This window comes from Vulpes lagopus, chromosome 6 (assembly GCF_018345385.1).
Source record: "Vulpes lagopus strain Blue_001 chromosome 6, ASM1834538v1, whole genome shotgun sequence".
In the NCBI taxonomy this organism is placed as follows: Eukaryota; Metazoa; Chordata; class Mammalia; order Carnivora; family Canidae; genus Vulpes; species Vulpes lagopus.
In genome coordinates this window covers 7,819,835-7,840,014 of record NC_054829.1, presented here as the reverse complement: position 1 = coordinate 7,840,014, position 20,180 = coordinate 7,819,835, and the positions used below count along the sequence as shown (strand labels likewise).

The 20,180-nt window shown below is 38.7% G+C and overlaps 1 protein-coding gene across 3 annotated transcripts in view; it reads left to right on the top strand.

Moving 5' to 3' along the window:
• VRK1 (VRK serine/threonine kinase 1) overlaps positions 1 to 12,146 on the top strand; it is a 109,047-nt gene extending 96,901 nt beyond the window's left edge. For 2 of the 3 annotated variants that reach the window (XM_041759708.1, XM_041759709.1), the window contains exons 12-13: positions 6,764 to 6,854; positions 11,726 to 12,146. In XM_041759708.1, the coding sequence (XP_041615642.1) occupies positions 6,764 to 6,854; positions 11,726 to 11,757 (123 nt within the window). In that variant the 3' untranslated portion in view covers positions 11,758 to 12,146. The remainder of the gene's footprint in view (positions 1 to 6,763; positions 6,855 to 11,725) is intronic. The other variant, XM_041759711.1, reaches the window with a different exon arrangement.
• The last annotated feature ends 8,034 nt before the right edge of the window (positions 12,147 to 20,180 follow it).

Genomic DNA, 20,180 nt, shown 5'->3' with positions numbered 1-20,180 from the left:
TATTTAGGTCTACGATATAACAGCATCTGATTTTGTGCATGGTGTGAGTCTTGTTTATTTACCTCCTGTGGATAACCAGTTGATTTGAACCATTTATTGAAAAGACTATAATGTCCCCACAGCATGTAGCAGGTTTTCAGGTAACAATATGTGTTTGGATCTGCTTCTAGAAACTCTGTTCTGTGCCATTGGCCCACTTACCTTTTTACCAAGCCACACTGTTTGAACTCCTGGCTTCATAATGGTATCTGATGGTATTACTCCTTCAACTTTGTTCTTTTTGTCTTAGCTATTCTTGGTCCTTCTGCTTTATGTATAAATATCAGGATCAGTTTATTAATTTCCACAAAAATACTTCTGGGATTTAGAAAAAAATACTTCTGGGATTTTGATTGAGATTGCACTGACTCTCATTTTGGGGTAGAACTGACATATTAACAATCCACCTTTCTGTCCATGAATATAGTATACTCCTGTATTTATTTAGGTGATCTTTCATTTCTCTCAGTCATGTGTGCAGTCGCCTCTGGCTGTGTAGAGATCATACATGTGCGTCTTCCTTTCTGTTTTCTTCTAAGTGCTTAATTCTTCATCTATTTCTTTTGTATCATCTGTAATTACCATAGAACTTACCTTCATGTCATTTGGTTGTCAGCTCTCTCTGCTGTTTTTTGATGTTTCTAATATATTTATAAGTTCTATGGTGATTACTGTTCTATTTATTGGCTGCACAGTTTCCTTGTTTTCTCTTTTAAATGATCAATTCTCATTTACTCAGTTTTTTAAATCTTTTTTCTTTTAAGCCTCCAATGCACATTATAAAGTTTTCTTCTTTTGGGAGGACTTTGTTTTCTTTCAGAGTGGAATCTTGGCTGTCTTTTGCAATCATTTATTTCATCTTCTTTTTTTGTTTCTGAGGATTCTCATTTTGTTGGCATACTTCTTCTCTGGATCGTATTAATATTGAATAGGATAGCTTTATCTGGGCATAACAGATTATCATATTTGTGAATCCTTGGCTTTTCCATTTGATGAAACTGTTTCGCTTTTCCTCATAGTTTGGATTTGGGGGTTTGGCATTGTTAAGGGACATTCTTTGCCTGCAGCTCACAGTCTGGGAGGGTTTGGAGGGCCATGGCTTAGCTGGTACTGCAGGCTGGATTACCTGTGTTTCCTCAGTACCTGCCCCATTTTCCCTTCCTGGCCAGAAGAGGCAAAAGTTTGGTAAAATCTAAACCCATATTAAGAGAAACCTCATTGGGGATTCTTCTCCATAGTTTGAGCTGTTTTATTCATTTCCTCTTTTGTCATCTATTTTGGTAAATCATTGTTTATTATTGAAAATAATTAGTCTTGAATGATTGTAGTTATTCTGCCCCCTTTCTCCAGATTTTTTCTCAGCCAGAGAAGAAACAGAATTACATGTCCTGCTTTCTATCGGGGACTGTGGAACTAGGGAAGGTCTCTTCCAGGGGCTGTTCTACTCTTTCTTCCCAAGCTTCCTATTTATATTTTGTAACTTGAAGGTCAGTGGTGAAAAGTTTCTGAAAGGTGTTCACTCATGTTCTTTTCCTCAGTATGGTTTGGTGGTGTGTGCTTTCTAAAAGTGTCTGACTTTTCTTGGCCATCACTTCTCAAAGGTTATGGTGTGACACTCTGTCACTGTTGCTGCTGAATTACTTCTTAACTGTTATTGTGTGTTCTTTTCTTCAGAGTTCAGATGGAGGGAGGCTGAAATATTACCCCTCACAAATGTCCCTTATTTTTAAACATTATTGCTTGTTTGTGAGTATGAACATTCCGGGGTAACCCAAAATCTATGCTCTTCCTCTACAAGAGTAAACTGCATGTTGTGCTATCACCCTCTCAGCTCTTCACAGATTGTCTCCCACATTACAGTCACCTGAGATTTCAGTTTTTGTACAATAGGTAGCATTAATTCATTTTCGGACAATGACAGTAAATTCTTCATTCTTCAGCATTCTTCAGTATTTTAAGGGTGAAGAACTTGAACTGGTGAAGAACACCATATTCCAAACTTTGTTAGTCATATGATGAAACATTTTCTGTTGTTAAACCCTGTCCCCCAGACCTGGAAATAACTAGCAAACTTGACATGAGTTTACATGCTCTTCCTACCTCCATAGTAGACAATGAAACGTGTTGACAAGCACGTTTCAGCAAATAACAAGAGGAACAACAAATAAAATAAGTCGTGCATGGGCTCCATTTACAGGTGCATTGATACTTCACTGAATGGCATTCATGCATGTGGGGTTACACTGGACACTTACTATGTAAGACTATTTACAGAACTCTGAAGTGATTTCTTCTAGGACTTAAAGTGTCATAAATTTAACCTGTGTGTGTGTTTGATGTTTTTATAAAAGATAAGCTTCCTCTTGCTTTAATCTATTTTTTAGCATGTATTTTTCAACTTGAGAATGCAGCCTGTAACAGTACCAAGGCGCACAGTAGGTGCTTAGTAAATATGTGGTGGGTTCTCTCCCCCTGGTAACATGGTATTGCAGGTTATTGCAGAAGAAATTATAATATTTATGATTCTTATTACAGCCTTTATCACTGGAACTCATTTAAAATAATAAATCACTTTAATGCATTCTAGCAGAATATTTTTAGATTTTTCTTCAAATTAATCTGCCCCTCTTTTTAAGTCCTTCACTTCCTGACCCACTTCCCATCTTTCATTTCTTCTTTTTCTAATTATGTCTGGCCTCTTCCTACTTTTTCTCAAAATATACCTGTAATTACTTAATGTTCACTTAAAATTACACAGTTTGTAAAGGGTTTGGAGTAAAATAGGAAGTCAGCTCTTATTACAACACTGGATGAAGAGTTCCTCGACAGGTGCAGACGCATAGATGTTTCTATGTAAAATACTGTGCTCGACTCAACGAGTGCTCCCCAAATGGGGAACAGTAGTCCCTGCCTTCTGGGAACACATGTAGACGGGAGAAATAGGGTGTGTAATAGGATGTGTCGAGTTCTGTGGACTCGAACTCTTCGGGAAGGGTTGCGCTGATATGAAAGCACAGCAACTGGGAATTGCTGTGTCCACTGCAGGGCCTGTACCAGACGACATAGCTCCAAGATAGAAATTAGAGCGAGAATGAAGAGTTCTGAGTTCTGATCTTTCCCATCCCCAGCTGAGAAACACTGAGCCTGTTCTCTTAGCCTTCTGTCTCCAGCCTCAGCGTTTTCTGTCTATATTGTGAATGTTAACTAACTCCACTGGTTTTGTAAATATTACGTAACAACGTGTCTGCTTTGCCTTCATAGAAGGTATGTTCCATGTTTTTTTTTTTTTTAGCTCCTGGTTGCTACTAATGAATGTAGGACTATAAATAAATAATACTGTTAGTTTATAAAGTATGCACCTTTTCCCAGTGACTTCAGGTGGCCTTAAGTAAATAAAATGAGATGAACTGATGGATGGAGTCACATGTTTGTATTTGGAGTTCTTTGTTCATCGCCACATGTAAAGTACCAGACCTTTGGAAGTTTTAGGTTGTATATTTTAAGTTTCTGTAATAAGGAAACTTAGAGTGGTGATTTTTGTAATAAGGAGGAAAAAACCAGCAACAGTCCTGGAATACTCCTCTTCTTTGATAGAGCAGTGGATCTGATTGGCTTTTTTTAGAGGCTTTTGAAAGCATCTGGAGGTGATCTTTTGATGTGGGACCTGGGAAGCAAAGAATGAACAGGTCTTTGGTTTTTGCCTCGCAAGATTTTTATTCTTTGTCCCGTTAAAACAGCTTTAAGTCTCTAAGTGGTCTCTAGTCAGTGTTTAGACTATTAGTAAATTATCAGTCCAAATGCATCTAGCTGATTTGTCTTCCTGTTTCTAAGCTGGAAGTGAGAAGCTGCTAATTAACTAAATTTTAGCCTAGCATATCTGAACACTTCAAAAATACAATGCGTAATACATACACTAATGCCCTTTGGAAAAAAAACTTAATTTTCTGCAGATATTTTAGCTGTGCTGAATTAAAAGAAAACTCTCTTCTAAGTTTATAAGTCATTCTTGTGTGCCGTACAATATTTTGATTTCATTTATAAATGCAAAGGCACTTTGTGGGACCTGGTGTGGAATATGACAAAATCAGACATTAGCACAGTCCCTTTGTGAAGTAGTATTCTGTTCTGGGAGAACCCAAATATGTACTATCTGAAGCCCAGGATGTTGACAAATAACAGAATGAAGCATTTGGAGATAATCAGGAGAAAGAAGCTGCCAGTGAATTGTTTGGAATTTTGCTCATTGCCTTATAAAATCAATAACACACTTAGATACTATTAAACTTGAAGTTTTTTTGTTTTTAATTGGTCTTTTCCTGTAGACCATTGACCCTTTCTGTCAAAACTAAATATATTCTCAGAAAAGTTGGGCAGGAGACACCTAGCTGAAGTGTGGACTAATGAAATTCAGTGCTTTACCTATTGCATGATGCTTAAAACACAGGTGGTTTTTTTTGTTGTTGTTTTTGGTGGTGGTGGTTGAATACTGGCTGTTTTATTCATTCCTGTGTAATTTACCTGCATGGAGATTAAGAAAGCTCTTTTTTATTAAATAAGCTTGGGAACAAGATGAATGCACTAGGTTCTTGGGTAGAATGTATTGGATAGCTCCCTTTATAATGAGCATCTAAAAGTCTGCCTCCTTAAAATCAGAAAAAAATGCATTCTTTCCTGTATAGGAAGCAATATAGTAGTGAAATATTCCTCCTTAATTTTGGTCCGAACGAACAAAAGTGTCTGTGTTTATTCCTGCCTAATGCATCACAAATCTGCTGACATGCTAACCTTGGAGTCTTGGCTGGCGTTAATCAGGCCTGTGCACCGACAGGAAAGATGTACCTAGTGCACTCCATCAGTGCAGTTTGCATATGGAAGTTCTCACAGGGGAGCTGCCCTGTGCCAGCTGAGGGTTACCTGCCCACTGCAGTTATTGTATGTAATTATCGAGCCAATCTGTTCAGCCCAGCAGGGTTTAGATGGTAATCATGAAGCAACACTTTGGAAAAGAAAGATGTAAGGCACTCTCCCCTTCTCTCATCAGTTATATGAAGTTACAGCCTCTCTTAACAGCTATTTCTGAGAGGCAATACCTCCATATACAGATCTGCTAAATGAATGCCTTTGAAAGTTTCTTAAACTTTAGTCAAGTTATTTTTGTCTATGTGAAGAATTTTCTTTAGGAAAGTGGCAGGAACCTCAGAGTTTTAATCTTTTCATGGCTGCCTTAAGAATATTTTTGAAACAGTGGGGTTATTTGTAATATGTAGATAATAACAGTTCTGACCATTTGGCGGGGGGGTTCAGGGAATGTGGTTTGAGTAGAGGGGAGCTTTCCCATGTAGGTCTCTGTGGAACAGAGCCTGTTGCTGTCAGGCAAGAGAGCAGTGTGCTGTCAGCAGGCAGTGTGCAACATGGCCCGAAGCAAGTGAATTCTCAGATGAAGTTTAACTTAATATTAATTGTTGGAAAACGTAAGCGAGGATATTCCGATGCGTTGCGAATCTAAAATTTGGGACAGATGAGAGGATTTCCTAAATGAAATCTGGGCAACCCAGGGAAGCTCTTTGACTTATCATTTGGATTTTATCACATTTAAATTTGAGACTACATAGGATAAAATTATATGAAAAATAGAAAGTTCTGAAGTTATTTCCTAAATCCTTCCATAGTTATTCCTACATGTAGACATGTTGAGTAAATTAAAACCCTCATACCATACTGAACTAGTTAGAAAATGTCATAGTGATAGAAAATAATAAAAAGAAATTGAACAGACACCTGGGAAGACTAGCTGGTGACAGAATATAAGCATTTACTCCTAAGTAGCCCTCAACTAGAAAAATAAATAGAAAGTTGGAAAAGGGGCAGCCCGGGTGGCCCAACGGTTTAGCACTGCCTTAAGCCCAGGGCGTGATCCTGGAGACCAGGGATCGAGTCCCACGTCGGGCTCCCTGCATGGAGCCTGCTTCTCCTTCTGTCTGTGTCTCTGCCTCTCTCTCTCTCTGTGTCTCTCAAGAATAAATAAATGAAATCTTAAAAAAAAAAAAAAAAAAAAGTTGGGAAAGCTTGAGGGGAGGTGGAAAATCCAACCTATTTTCAAGATTTTAGGAGGGCTATGTGCTTACTTTTAAGACTCTTCCTTTATAGGAAGGTGTCCCCCTTAAAATTTTAATAAAAAGTATACAAAGGAAAATACTCACTGGAAGTTGGTCATTATTGATTCGTGAGTAGAATTTTGCCACCGATTGACAAGGTATAAGCAGTTATATACTATATCGATAAAGTATATTTTCCCGCCCCCCCAAACACACACACACAGTAAAAATTGGGAGAATTAAGTGTCATTAGCCTCAGGGCCAATTCCAAATTTGTTAAATGCTTTGATGTTCAAAACAGAGTTTCTGTATAATCAGTCCTGATGGGTACGGTTTCAGTGATGAACTATAAGAAGCATAAAAAGTTAGAAGTGGTTATAACAGACAAGCCGACAATGAGACTACTATATAGTTGAAGATTCTCTTAATTCCATTTTCTTCCATCCCCAACCCCTTCCCCTTAGGTAACACCCACCCTGAGATTGTATATATTCTTACTGTATGTTTTGATAACACCCCCACCTAGATAGACTGGCATGTATACCAGTATACGGTAAGTTGTATTTATTTGCTTGACCGTCAGACTACATCTCTCTTTCTCTTTCTTTTAAAAAATCTTTGTATGTAAGAAGCGCAAGAAAGGAATTGAGGAGAGCACACAGTCCAGTGTTGAAGACATGGAATGCTCCGATACACAGACAAAAGAGGCCACACAGACCCGTAAGTTGAACAGTCTTACCTGTTAGCCTTTTCTGTATATAAATACAGATTTCATTTCCTTCCAAGAAGGTAACCTATGATTTTATAATAAAACATCATGCAAGAAGATCGTATATTTGTATAGTATTATCACAATGTCCTTCGTACATACGTTGCATTATTTACTATTCACAGTAATCATGAAATTGGGGTGGGGAGCTACTCTCATTTTGCATCTAGGGAGCCCAAGATACGAGACATTTAAATGGCGGAGCCAGAAAGCCTACCTCTCAGGCTATTATCTTTCCATTTCCACATGTTGATGTACATAATGGGATACGAGGAAGATCCAGATCAGGCGAGTAGTACCTGGGCTTACTGCAGCTGCTGAGTTCCACTGGCCTGAGTCGCCTGAGTGCCCCCCACAAAGTGTGCCAACCCTCCTTTTCTCTCAACAAGTTGGGACACAAGGAATTAAAGCCTCAAGTCATCACTTTTCTTTTTTTCTTTTTAATATTTTCTTTATTTGAGAGTGAGCGAGCACTAGAGACAGAGCAAGCATGAGTGGGGGGGAGGAAGAGGGAGAAGCCGGCTCCCCGTTGAGCTAACACAGGGCTTGATCTCAGGACCCTGAGATCATGACTGAGCCACAGGCAGATACTTAACTGACTGAGCCACCCAGGAGCCCCCAAGTCATCACTTTTCAAAGCTCTTGAAGCAAAAGGCAAAGTAGAAAGTCATTTCTGAGGTGGCTCATAAACTAGTGCTGAAGGCTCTTCCAGTACGGAGCAGAGCCATCATCGACATTAACAGGGCCCCACTTGCAAAGGGCATGGCAGGGTTGGGCTTCCATGTGGTCCCCTTCATAGCTGGGCAGTGTGGGATGTGTAGGCACACCTGTGGGCAGCTCAGGCAAGGGGAAGATGGTTTCAGGTTTCACAAGAGAGGATTTATTTGATGCAATGAAGAGATTCAGTACTGGCTGCAGTACCAGGTTTCTCCTACCTCTCTGCCCTTTGTTTATTATTTTTTGGTTCCAAAACATTTCTTGCCTTCTAATAGTAAAGGCTCATTCTGGGGAAAAATTTCATTAATGTACAAGTGCCCTGTTGAGTCAGGCCATGGATATATTTTACCTTTCCTTTGATAGTGTCATTTGTGGATAGTCTCATCTGTGGAGACAAACATTCGACTTTCCAAGAGAATTGTCTGCCTCCAACTCAGTTAACATTGTCTTTATCATATAGTGTGGATAGAACATCCTTAGGTTTACATGAATTCACCCCAGAGAATGCTGGGGTATCTAAAGAGGGAGGACAGAATTTCACCCTGGAGGCTAAAGGTTTTAAAGAAATTCCTCTCTCTCTCCTGCAGCCTGTTCCCATCCCCACTTTCTTCCTGCCTCCCGTCTTGTTCATTTTGTTATTAGGAAGTGAGGAGTCCCGAGGAGCAGTGCATGGAAGCCTGTCTCAGCCAGAGGCTAGCAGCAGCAGCTATGACAGTGAGTGGGAGTGAAATTAAGGAGCATTTGTAAAGATAGAGCAATATTCTTACTTTAAGAAATCCCTCATGTTTTAAAACGGGCAGTTTTAGTTTAGGAAAGGGCCCACATTGTGTTAGGAAGGGGCTGATACCCATCTAGCCCAGAGTGAATTCACAGCTGTGTGTGGAGAAGACTCCTGCCTCTCTTGGCTGCCTGAAGGTCATTTGTTACCTGCACTTTGCTTAATGAGCATCAGCGTCATTTGTTTTGATACATAAATGATTTTAAATTCGACTATAATTATGAAAAATGTTTTTTATACCTAGAATTTTAATTTAAGGTCCTTACACTGATGGCTTTTACTGGAAGAAAATATATTTGTATTTCTTTTTTTAGTTATTAATAACAAGAGTGTGGGCCCCCTTGCAAATTTAAAGAGAACAATCTAGATTTTTGGTTTTGATTTAGAAAAAAAGAAGATAGAATAATTAAATTCTCCCTTATTCATATAAACTCTGAATTGTTTTACTTAAACATTGTTTCTCCTCTTATTGTAATTTATCCTTTCTTCTAAAGTAAAGGGCTAGTTAGAGTATTTTGCCGTCTAAATATTCATAAATGAAAGAAATATTACCTGAGATGGTAAAATGTTATTGCTTCTGGCAAAAAAAAAGGCTTAATGTTCATGAAAATATATATTTGTATTCATCATTTTAAAGTAACTTGAAGGAGGAGGCACACTATTACGTTTGAATTTTGTTTTCAAGAAATATATAATACAATTCAGTGACTTCTGTGTTTTAGAGCTTTAAGATTTTGTGTCATAAACGTGTTTCAAGAATGGTTACCTCTAACAGCAGCTTTAGAAATGTCAGTTTCTTCATTAACAATTTTATTTTCAAACACAATTTATGGTTTACAATATGGTAAGAGATTTTTCTCACTGTGTGATCTTTCAGAATGCTGTGCCTGGCAAAATGGGAGCAACTTTCCTTTAATATCTATTTAGACCATTTTAAAAACGTGTATAATTTTCTTGATACACCTAAACTCATTTTGACTAGTTGGGGGTCTATTGTGTAAGAACACATTCTGAAAGCTTTCAAAATGTGTATTGTGTAGGTTTTCTCAAAGAAAGAGAGGGGGTGACGGGGTGGTTTTCAAGAAGAACAGAGGCCTCTAATCCTTTTATTTTTATGCAAGGCATAATTTTTACCAATTGAGAAAATTTGGTTATTTGCTTTAAGTAATTTTTCCCCCCACAAAATGATAAGCCTTAAAAAACCATGCATATTCTGGCATTTCAAAACCGTGCCAATACTTCAGAATTATACCAAAAATTAGTTAATGTAGCCATGATATTTATGGCTGGTGTTCTTTGTCCCTCCCGTACATGAAATGGACAGTACTCCACAACCTTCTCTTGTGAGTGTTGTTTTTGAAGTAACCTTGAATACTGGTCCATTCTAGAGAAATCTGAGGGAGGCAGGATTTACGTTTGCCTCTGAAATACCTATGATCTTGTCAAAAGGATATTTTTAAATGAACAAAGAAACTCCCACTTACTTTAAATTTCTGCATTAATAAAATCAGAGAAGAGTACCCAAACTTATATATTTTGTTTTTTGGATGTTAAGTTTTACATATTAGTCTTAAAATTGCACCTTTTACCAGTAGTAATATATTATGAAAATGGGTATATTTTTTAAAGAGACGAGAATCACAAAAGTATTTTTTGTGCCACAATTAGAGTTGATTATTAGGGAAGATACTGAATGGATACCTGCTGCAAAGACTCCATGTTGCAGAATCCTGCAACATGAATTTATTACATAATTATTATGTAATATATTCAAGATGGTGATAGTGTTTTAGTTGTAGTGAAAAATTTTAAATCTAGTTTGAAGGAGATCAGCAGTGGTATTTAAGAATAAAATGACAAATTAGAATGTTAATGAGAATCCTACTATTTGAACATAGTGATAACTGTTGTTAAGTGTCCTTTGTAATGTGACTATAGATTTCAAATTTATTGAAAGGGAAGATGTACTATAGTACTGATTACTAACCTGGATTTCGTGATACTCTGTTATGCCCATCTCAACCCATCAAAACATTCTTAGTTTTCTGTGCAAAAATAATTTCAAAATTCTTGAAATAAAAAACTAAAAGCCTACCATGGGATTTTTTTTTTTTTATATATATCACAAAAATTGAGAAAGCTCAAAAGTTTAAACCAGCCATAATATGGGCTATGGATTATCAGTGGCAGGAAAAAAAAGATATCCATGAAAGTTTGAAATTTGCTTTAATTGAAGTATATGGCAATTAAGTAAAAACTGGAACGTGGAAAAATAAAAAACACTAATTTTCAAACTGATCTTCCACATAAGTAAATAAGCCTGTAAACAGAACATCTTTAGAATTTTTTATTAGACATGTGGTAAATATTGTCCTGGATTCAAAGAATGTTTTGTATGTTTCAGAAAAGAAATATTATTGATCTGTTGTTTAGTACATTCATTGATAAATTATGGGCGACCACACTGCCCCTCACCCTGGTACCATTGCTCTTTTCCTGGCAGAGGGAGGCATGAGGCAGTGGGAGGGCATACTTCGTTTGCCCGTGCTAGGGAGCCGTGATCAGCCTTCAACATACCCTTCCAACTGCTGTGTTCGCCTTGGAGGTAGAGTGGGGGTGCTAGGTGGGAATAGAGTCTCCCCGGTGAGGTGGAATGCCCATGTGGAGTTCCCATAAAGAATTCTGCCCCTACTGTAGAATCACTGATTTATTCCAACTCAGGAGTTGTTGGATAGGAACTGTCATAAGGCACTTAGACCAGTTATCAGATGTGATGCTTCTTTAGAAGGCTACTCAGTTGGGATTTATTTAATTCCTAGTGGAAAAGACTTTGTGTTTTGGAATGGCCCAGTGTCCTCCTGCCTAAAGAGTATAGGTAACAGGCTTTAAAAAGCAACACATTTTATTCTTTGCTTTTCAAAATATGCATTACTTTGTCGCTTCCCTTCAAGAAATGACTGCCTGTCTTGTTGCTATAGCTTACATTAAGAGTTACTGTTTTAGATTGCATAATAAAATATTTGGGGAGAAATATTTTAGTTCTCTTATAAATTGGATGTGTTTTGCTAGTGGCAGAGTTCTGTTGTGAGTTCTGTTAAGACTGGAAGGTACAGGTTAGCATATTTTTCTGACATATTAAAGAGTTGACACAGTTTCCTAAGATTTTCAGGCTATTAACCATTACCTTTGTGTTTGAATTTCATTTCCACAAATCATTGTAGTCATTTAGATTTTTAAATACAAATAAGTATATTTGGAAATGCTTATATTTCCGTTTTTTAGTTTTAATAAGTTACTGATTTGAATTTGTTTTTTTTTCTCTTCAAGGTTCAAAAACCAGAAAAAGAGTCCAGAAGTAAATCAGATGCTGTCAACCGACTTTTCTTTTCTTCCTGTCATTTAATTTTTTCCTCTTTCTCTATTTTAAATGTTGTATTTTCATGTGAGTCTATTAGGGTGGGACTAACCATGAAATACCTATGTCTTTGAAAAATATAAACTTTTTAATGAAGTAAATACTTTGTACAATTTATTAAAGACTAATTTATAAAATTGAAAATCTTTAGGTCATACTCTTTAAGCTCTCCCAAGTGGTATGTGTTTGAGGTTCTGAAGTAGCTTATAAGAAAAACCCCATGATGTGCACTTTGTAATCATTGTACATTTGCCCTAAGTGTTTAGAATGCTTGGCAAAGTCCTCACCTTTAAGCAGATACAAACCTTAAAATAAAGGTCTCTTTGCATGATACAAATACACCATTTGTTGTGGCTCTAAGATTTGGATCGTACTGGTTCTGTTACATTCTGCAAGTATTCATTGAGCAACTGCTGTATGAAGCAAGAGGAACAAAGGGAAAAGGCTATGAAAGCAAAAGTGGGGTACTTAATGTGTCTGCGAGAGACCAAATGCATGTATTTCAAAGTTAGATTGCAGAAGGACTACGTAAGCATGCAAACTGTATGAAAAGAAAACAGGTGATAGAGTATCGAGTGGTAGCATGATCACAGTCGTGTAGACTGGCTGCTTTTAAGGAGATCCTGGGAAACAAACAAAGCAAGCGTATTGCTCATTCACAGATTATTTTTCTTACAAGTGTTGTGTTTTGTAGCATATGATGTCTGTGCAGTAAACTAAGCACTTGAGAGTTTTAGTGATCAAACATTTTAAGGTTTGGACTCTTCTAGTCACCCTGGTGATAAAAGCTTGGGATTTAAACCTTTATGAACAATTTCAAGGCTTACTTTGTTACAGATATTGGAATTGAATTGGATTTCCTAAAGGGTGGGACACCTTACCACTTAATGGCATGTCCCATGTTTCTAGGTGGCATAGAGACAGACTTTTATTTAAGTATTTAAGGATTGAACGTGTATTTTATTTTATTTTTTTAAAAAATTTATTTATTTATTCATGAGAGAGACAGAGAGGCAGAGACACAGGCAGAGGGAGTTCGATGTGGGACTTGATCCTGGGTCTCCAGGATCGCTCCCTGGGCTGAAGGCAGCACGAAACTGCTGAGGCACCCGGGCTGCCCAGAACTGTATTTTAATATGTATTCAGAATATAAGTAGCACATTAAACTGGTGATTTCTCTGTTGCTTAGGACAAGCCTAGAGTAGGTATTTCTGTTTTTAAAAAAGTGAGCTGATTTAAAGAAAATATTAAGTAAGTAGTAGCACAGGAGGAATGTAGATTTACCCCATGTTGTCAAGGCGTACTGCATTTGAGCAGCTCTGAGCCAACACGGAGACTTTAAAACTTTGGCTCCCTGATGTGGGTGTTTAGTTGTCACATGGAACATGTGTCCCAGTAGTGGTCAGATGTTGAAAAGTGTATACCAGATCTGTAGACTTTCCTTTGAAAGTTAATCTTTTAAAGGCCTCTTGAAGTTCTTAAGCTGTGTGTCTTCGCAGAATAGAGAACTAGATTTTGGGCAGAGCCGCCTCCTGTTTTCTGTAGAATGTTGGATTTTCGTGCTCATCAGTGTTATGGTCCCAAGTTTATTTGTAACACCTAAATCAACTCTCAAGTTCTGTTTCAAACACATTGACGCTTAAAATAGGATAAAATGTGTGTGGTGTGTTTTTGTGTATATGCCTTAGCCTTTTTTATTTTTCAAAACACAAAAACATAGCAAAACCTGTTGGTTAAATATTAAGAAAACAAATATTTCCTCACATATTGTTTTTAACAAGTGCTGGCATTTTCTCGAATGTTACTCTCTTGGCAGGGCTGCAGAAATTAAAAACTAGTAGCCATAGTAGCCAGTTTGATTCATTGGCTGCATCTCCCGATTCCACTGCTCTCCTTCTTCTTCCTACCTTACACTGGGTTTTCTTACATTCCCTTTATTTTAAGCCAGTGATCGAATAGACTCGTCATTTGGAGTTACGCCTTTTTTTTTTCTTGCCCTTTTTCAGTTCTGTATTTATTATTTTTATGTTGCATCATTTCTTTCCTCTCCGGTCTGTGTTTCAGTGGACTTTGCCAGTCTTTGTTCTTTCCTAACCCAGCGTCCACATTCTGACAGGTGTTCCTGGCACCGAGTGGTCCTGCCTTCTTTGCCGTTTCCCTCGGTTGTTAGCAAGCCTAGGTGGTCTGAGCTGTTGAGGATTGGCACCTGTGCCAGGCTCTTGTCCTTTGCACGCCGGGGGCAATATGTGCTCTGGATGTTCCAGAAAGCATCCGGTACATCTTTGGTAATCAGCTAAGCCCTAAAGTAAAGTAGCTTCTGGTGTTTTTCAGTAGTGATCTCTTAAGACAAATAAAGTGCTAATAAGCCAGAGCTATAAAACCCCAATTATTTTTTTGAATTACTAAATTAAATGTGCATATGAGGGCCTAAGTTGCATAGCAATAAATCAGTGCTAGAAATATAAATGTGTTTATGTATATGTGTTTATATGTGGTAGAGCAGTATGTAGCTTGATTATCCCTTAAGATGCTATTTTTTTTTGTTGGCTATATCCTTATGATTATCAAAGTTTATTAATAATGCCTGGTCGCTAGGAAACTTAAGACACGTTGAAAAGTATCAAAAGGCAAACTAGCCATCCTACTCCCACCCACAGGCAACCACTGTGAATGTCTTGACACATTTTCTTCCAGTCTTTTCTGTGCATTTTTATCTTCAAATTGTTTTGTATTAAAACTTCATATGTTGCTTTTTAAAGCTAGAATTAAATACTTTCCAGGTTATTACAGATACGTCATGAATATAATTATGTTTCTATAATATTTTCTTCCTGTGGATTTATGATGCTTTCCTGACCATTTCCCTAATATTGGACATTTAAGTTGTCTTCAGTATTGGGGTATTATAAGTAGTAATTTTTTAAAGTTTTTTTTTTTTAAGTTTATTTATTCAAGTAGCCTCTACGCTCAATGTGGGGCTTGAACTCAACCCTGCAGTCAAGAGTTGCTTGCTGTGCCAACTGAGCCAACCAGGATCTCCTATAAGTGATATTCTTGATTAAACTGGGCAGAAATCTTTGTCCACATGTACAAATATTTCCTTAGATATTTCAGGAGGAAGCCACTGAGTCACAAACTATGAACGTGGACGGTAACTGATGCACGTTATCAAGTTGCTCTGCAAATCAGCCAGCCAGCATTTTGCCCAGCAGGTCAGGGTGCACAGCTTGGATTTATCATTCTTGCGTTTTACTAACTTTTATAATCCTGTTGATAAGGTAAAGATTTTTAATTGCTAGTGAACCTGAGCACCTTTTTATTTGTAAATAATCACTCTGTTTTCTCCCTGGTGTATCTGTTTGTATAGTGATTATCTTCACCCTTGGTTATTTTCGTTGCTGACTTTTTCGATTTGTGTTTTGTTGATGGTAATATTTTTTTATTTTTGTGAAATTTAGTATTTATGGCTTCCATCTTTTGATATTTTTCATGGTAATTTCCACCACTGTTTTAAAATACTTCTCATCCTGAAATCAGAAATACTTACCATGTTTTTTTTCTAGGCTTTTTGTTTTAGTGCTTCTAAATTTTTCATCCATATGGAATTAATTTTGGCATATCTATGTTGGTAAGGATCACAATGTACTTTTTTTCCAAATAGCTAACCAGTAGTTCAAATAACCTTTGTTTAATAAATCTTCCTCCCCAGCCCCTAAATCCTGGCTTGTAATGCCTGCTTTATCATATATTAAGTTATTATACCAGGGTCTGGTTCTAGACTTTCTGTTCGATTTCATTGATCTGTCTGTCCTGATGCCAGCATCACACTGATTTAATTAATGCCATTTTACTTATTAATTCTTGTTTGTTGCCCAAACCACATTAACAGAAGTCAAAATGAAAGAAAAAATTCACTTATGAGCTCACTATGCTACAAAAATCAAACTCTTGTTCTTTGGCTTCATAATTTCTCATAATTATAACAGTTGCATAGATAAGGCCCTGTGGGTTTTGGTTTCTTTTATAGTTCACAGGTGTTCTGTCCCCCTCATTCTTTAAGCTCTGCTGGTATAAGGAGGACAAGACAGACTGAAGAATCAATACTGGAAAAGGGTGTTTGGATAACACAGCCCCACACACTGGATCAGAGAGTCTATCAGTGCACCACTGACCAGGTGGTTTAGGCAGCTCTCTCATTCGTTGGGTGTTATTTAGCAAATAAAATGTTTACCATTTCCGCTGTTCTGAACATGTATTATTCATATAGTGGTGAGTTTTCTTTTATTACGGCAGTAGTGTTTTGCAATTTGTGAGTGGTGGTCCTGAATTTTTGTAATTTTGGCTCAAGTTAACCTGTAACATTTCTGCATTGAGCAAATTATGGTTTTATTTAAGTGAGCCACCATAAATGATCTTTGGAAAAATTCTTTCCTCTTTTTGATTTAGAGTACAGCACTCCTTAGAAGTCTGAATTATCAAAAGGATGAATGGAGATGATCTGTAACATAACTTTTGTGCCTGGTCTGTGGGGGCGAGAAGGAGTTCTAGAGGGGAGTCCAGGGGACAGTAGGCTAAACCTATTCCTGCTTTTCTGTAGGTCGTCTTTCTGCTGCTACCTTACATAAGCAACTGAAGAGCTATCACAGTTATATAAATGAAAACCTTGTTAACAGCCAGGCTAGCTTGTTTGAAAACTGAAAAATTGCTCATTCAGTATTCTTTCTGACCTTGATACAAGAATCTTAGTACAGAGGGTCATTCTGATCCTTATTGGTATACTTCTCAGATGGGAGCGATGCCCCTGCACCTTTCCCAAACTTTGTTCATGAGGGTCTAGTATGTGCCAGCACCATAGAAATGTCGGAGTTGAGCCACTGAAGGGTCTGCTAACTGAATGCTAGAAAGTTCTAGGGCAATAGACACAGGGAAAGTTACAGTTGGATAGTATGTATTGATTCTCTTAGATTGCCCAGTGCAATGAGAAGAGAGGAATAGTTCTTGCAGTTTTCCACATAGAGAAATGTGCCTTCAAGATCCCTAAGAAGGGCTCACCCCCACCCCAAAGGGGAGGATAAAAGCTGTGTTCTTTTGTCTTTGTTTATTTCATTAACTATAGAACATTCTGGTGCTAAGGCATGAGTCCATTCTGCTGGAGAAGTATTGTGCACATCCAGATGGGTTTAACACTAGTGGCAAAGCTGTGTGATCTGGTCCTTGTGTAACAGCCTCCCTGCTACCCCCTACCCCCCCCCCCCCCCCCCCCGCAGCCCCTCAGGTTTCTAGTCCAAAATCCTTGGCAGATATTTAAAGGCTTATGACAAAGATACGTAATTTGCCCTGCCATTTGTAATTTAAACAATGATCATTTTATATTTCTTAAGATGCACGTATAGCCATGTCATGTTTCTTTTTTTTTTTTCCCCCCTTAAAGTTCCTAACCAGGGTTTTGAAAGAAAGTGTCTGTATTCCAGGTGCTGCAGGCCCCAAATATGTCTTTGCTATGCCATGCAAAGTGTTCAGAAAGCAAAGGTGGCTGAAATTACATGAAAATGTCTTCCAAGGCCCTGTCTGTTCCTGTAGAGGTCAGAGAAAGCACAGCCCGCAGAGACACAATTCGAGGTCAGGAATCCCAGACACCCGCTGTTCCCGGTGAACTGTGTGATGCACATAGAAAATGTTTGGAAGCGAGGGTCGAGCGAAGTGAACAGTCATGATAATACCTGATTGGTCTTTTAGCAGCAAAATTGGGGGGGGGGGGAAATATGAAACTTTTTAAAATGGTGGGGTTTTTTATTTTTTTATTTTTTTTTGGTGTTATTGTTGATACCCCTATTTGAATGTAAAGTCCCTAACAAAAGAAGCAAGCTGCCTTTAGACTGCATTTACTGCTCTTGATGACTCCAGTTGTGTGTAAATATTAGAAAACAGCAGGGTCCTACATTCCAAGAATCACTTGAGCAGTGCCACGAAGACAAGTGTCCTTACTGGTATTGTAGTCATACTCCCAAGCTCTCCCGCTGTTTCTAATCTGTGCGCACAGCCGTGAAAAAACTGGACTGACATTTACAGGCACAGCAGGGAGACACTTGAGTAGGGAATGTTAAAGACTCCAGTACCTCCGATTCAAAGTGGCCACCACACATGATAAATCTTCACAGGAGAGCTAGTCTGCACTTCAGCTGATGCCATAATGAGGGTATCTGTAATGAAGCAAAGAAGTAGAACATTTTTTTTCCCTCAGCTCAACTTTTTAGCAGTCAGATATTTATTGTCGTCTCTTGCAGACCTGAATGTCTGCAGGGAGACTCTCATTCTGGGTAGGCGAAGGGTCTTTTCCCCTGGAACTGTGCTTTCTGGGGGGCCTCTTGCCCTCTCCTCTGTCCCCAGGCCCTGCCGGGGTCACACGGGAACGTTCCTCAGTGGAACAGCACTCACCCGTCAGCTGTGAACAAAAATAAGGTTTCCCGGAATCTGCTACAACTGGGTTGTGAAGGAGGGTCAGTTGCTTTCCTGACTCGAGTTTGACAGACTTTACTCCCGGTTTTGTCCCAGTGAGCTGCCAGATTTGTATGCCATAATACCAGTAATGCAATTAGGTTTGCTGCACATTGTCTGGTTGACTTCTCAGTTAAGAGTTTCTTTCCCTATGGGAATAAGACTAGACAGGCTGTCATTTGCTATTACTAATTCTGCTTAGCATTAGCACTGGAGCTTTTTTTGTAATTAGCTATCTTAGTTGGCTCTTAAATTTTAATAGCCAATTGAAGCTACGTTTTAGCCAAGTTCCATATCTAAATTGCATTCAGTCCATTAACAAAGTTGGTTAAAAGGCTATTAAAACAAAAGCCAATATATGGTGGTTCGCGCTCCCATCTTTGCAGCCGTAGCAATGCCAGCCTCCTGCGAGCTCTCTGAAGGAACTCAGCCTCCTCGAGCAAAGTTACACACAAGCTGGACTGAACTTCCAAGTGGCAAGAAACTCCCGGCGACAAGATTTTTGTTAGGCTAACATATTCAAAAATGTCACCGCTCACACCCGGTTCCTTTCTGTGAGGGTTCTTTTGGGGTTGGGCTTCACTTGGTTGGTGGCGACAGAGGGGGGAAGAAAGGGGCATTTCGTATTCCAACTTAAAATTGACGGTTTTTGAAAGTGAATAATTGAAAGGATGTTTTTCTCCATTTCAGCTGATCAAAATTATTAGCAAAACCATCTGAGGCACCTTCTGGTAGAATTGTAGTCTTGCTGGGTTTAGTTTGTAAAACATTCTGCCAGACATTAAAAAAAAGAAAACTGTAGCCGAGCCAGCACATAGGCTCCGAGCGCCCGTTGCCTAATGGAGAGTCGCCATTGTCGTTATTTGTCAAATCACGAGACCATTTCTAACACGAACTCCCCACCCCACCCCCTGCAAATTAGTTTACCATGATTTTAGTTTCTCTGTGGGGTCCTCCTCCATCCAGATCGAGACAGTGGATCTGTTTTCCATGTTCAAAGAGACTTAATTTCAAAAATTCGTATAATTTGTGAAGCAGGCTGTCAAAAGAAATTAGACTGGTATGGGGCGTGTTCAGTTGACATTTCATCTCTGAATCCTTGGAACCCAGGGAATGAAGATGTGGAGAGAAACCAGCAGGCAAATGAGTCTGTCACCTTGACCAAGCCCAGTGCTTCTGAAGCACTTGCCCACCCCCACCCTGCCCATTCAGCCCGTGGCCTGCTTTGAAACTAACAGGTAGTTTTTCTGCTCCAAAAATATGTGTTAAAAACAACAACTCCAATGACTCTTTCTGTCTTCCCACTCAGAAGATAATGGGAATCGTAGTTTAAATTTCTAAAGCAATGAGTGGCTTTGCCTGCTTTTCATTTCCCATGTCTGGCCATTCTTGGCCTCCTCTGACTCCCTCCAGGCCGCCATCAGGCTTTAGCCTTGATGGTGATGTCTTCCTTCCCAAAGACCGCCTGGCAGGTAGATTCTAGTGAAGCCCAACAGCTCCTTCTACTTAGGTTTCCATGTGAAAAGGTCTAGTAGCCCAGCTCACACTGAGACCTCTTGTCCTGGTTTCCTTCTCCAGCCTTGGGCTCCTTGGCTGAGGCGCCATCACATGAAAGCGTGGCCTCAGTGACAGAGGTGAAGAGCTTCACTTGTCATAGCAAAGGACGGGCCAGGAATGCCAGAGGCCCTCTCTGGTGGTTTTTGTTCTCTGCCAGAAGCTGATGGAACAGGGCAAGAGAGGCTGTTTTATCCGGGTCTTAGATTATATGCTAAAGTTAAAATTAACATCCTGTTAAAAATGTATATGTGACTAATTGGCCTTTAATAAAAATGGAACTGGCTCGGAAGATCAGGTCATAAACTCTCTAAGAGG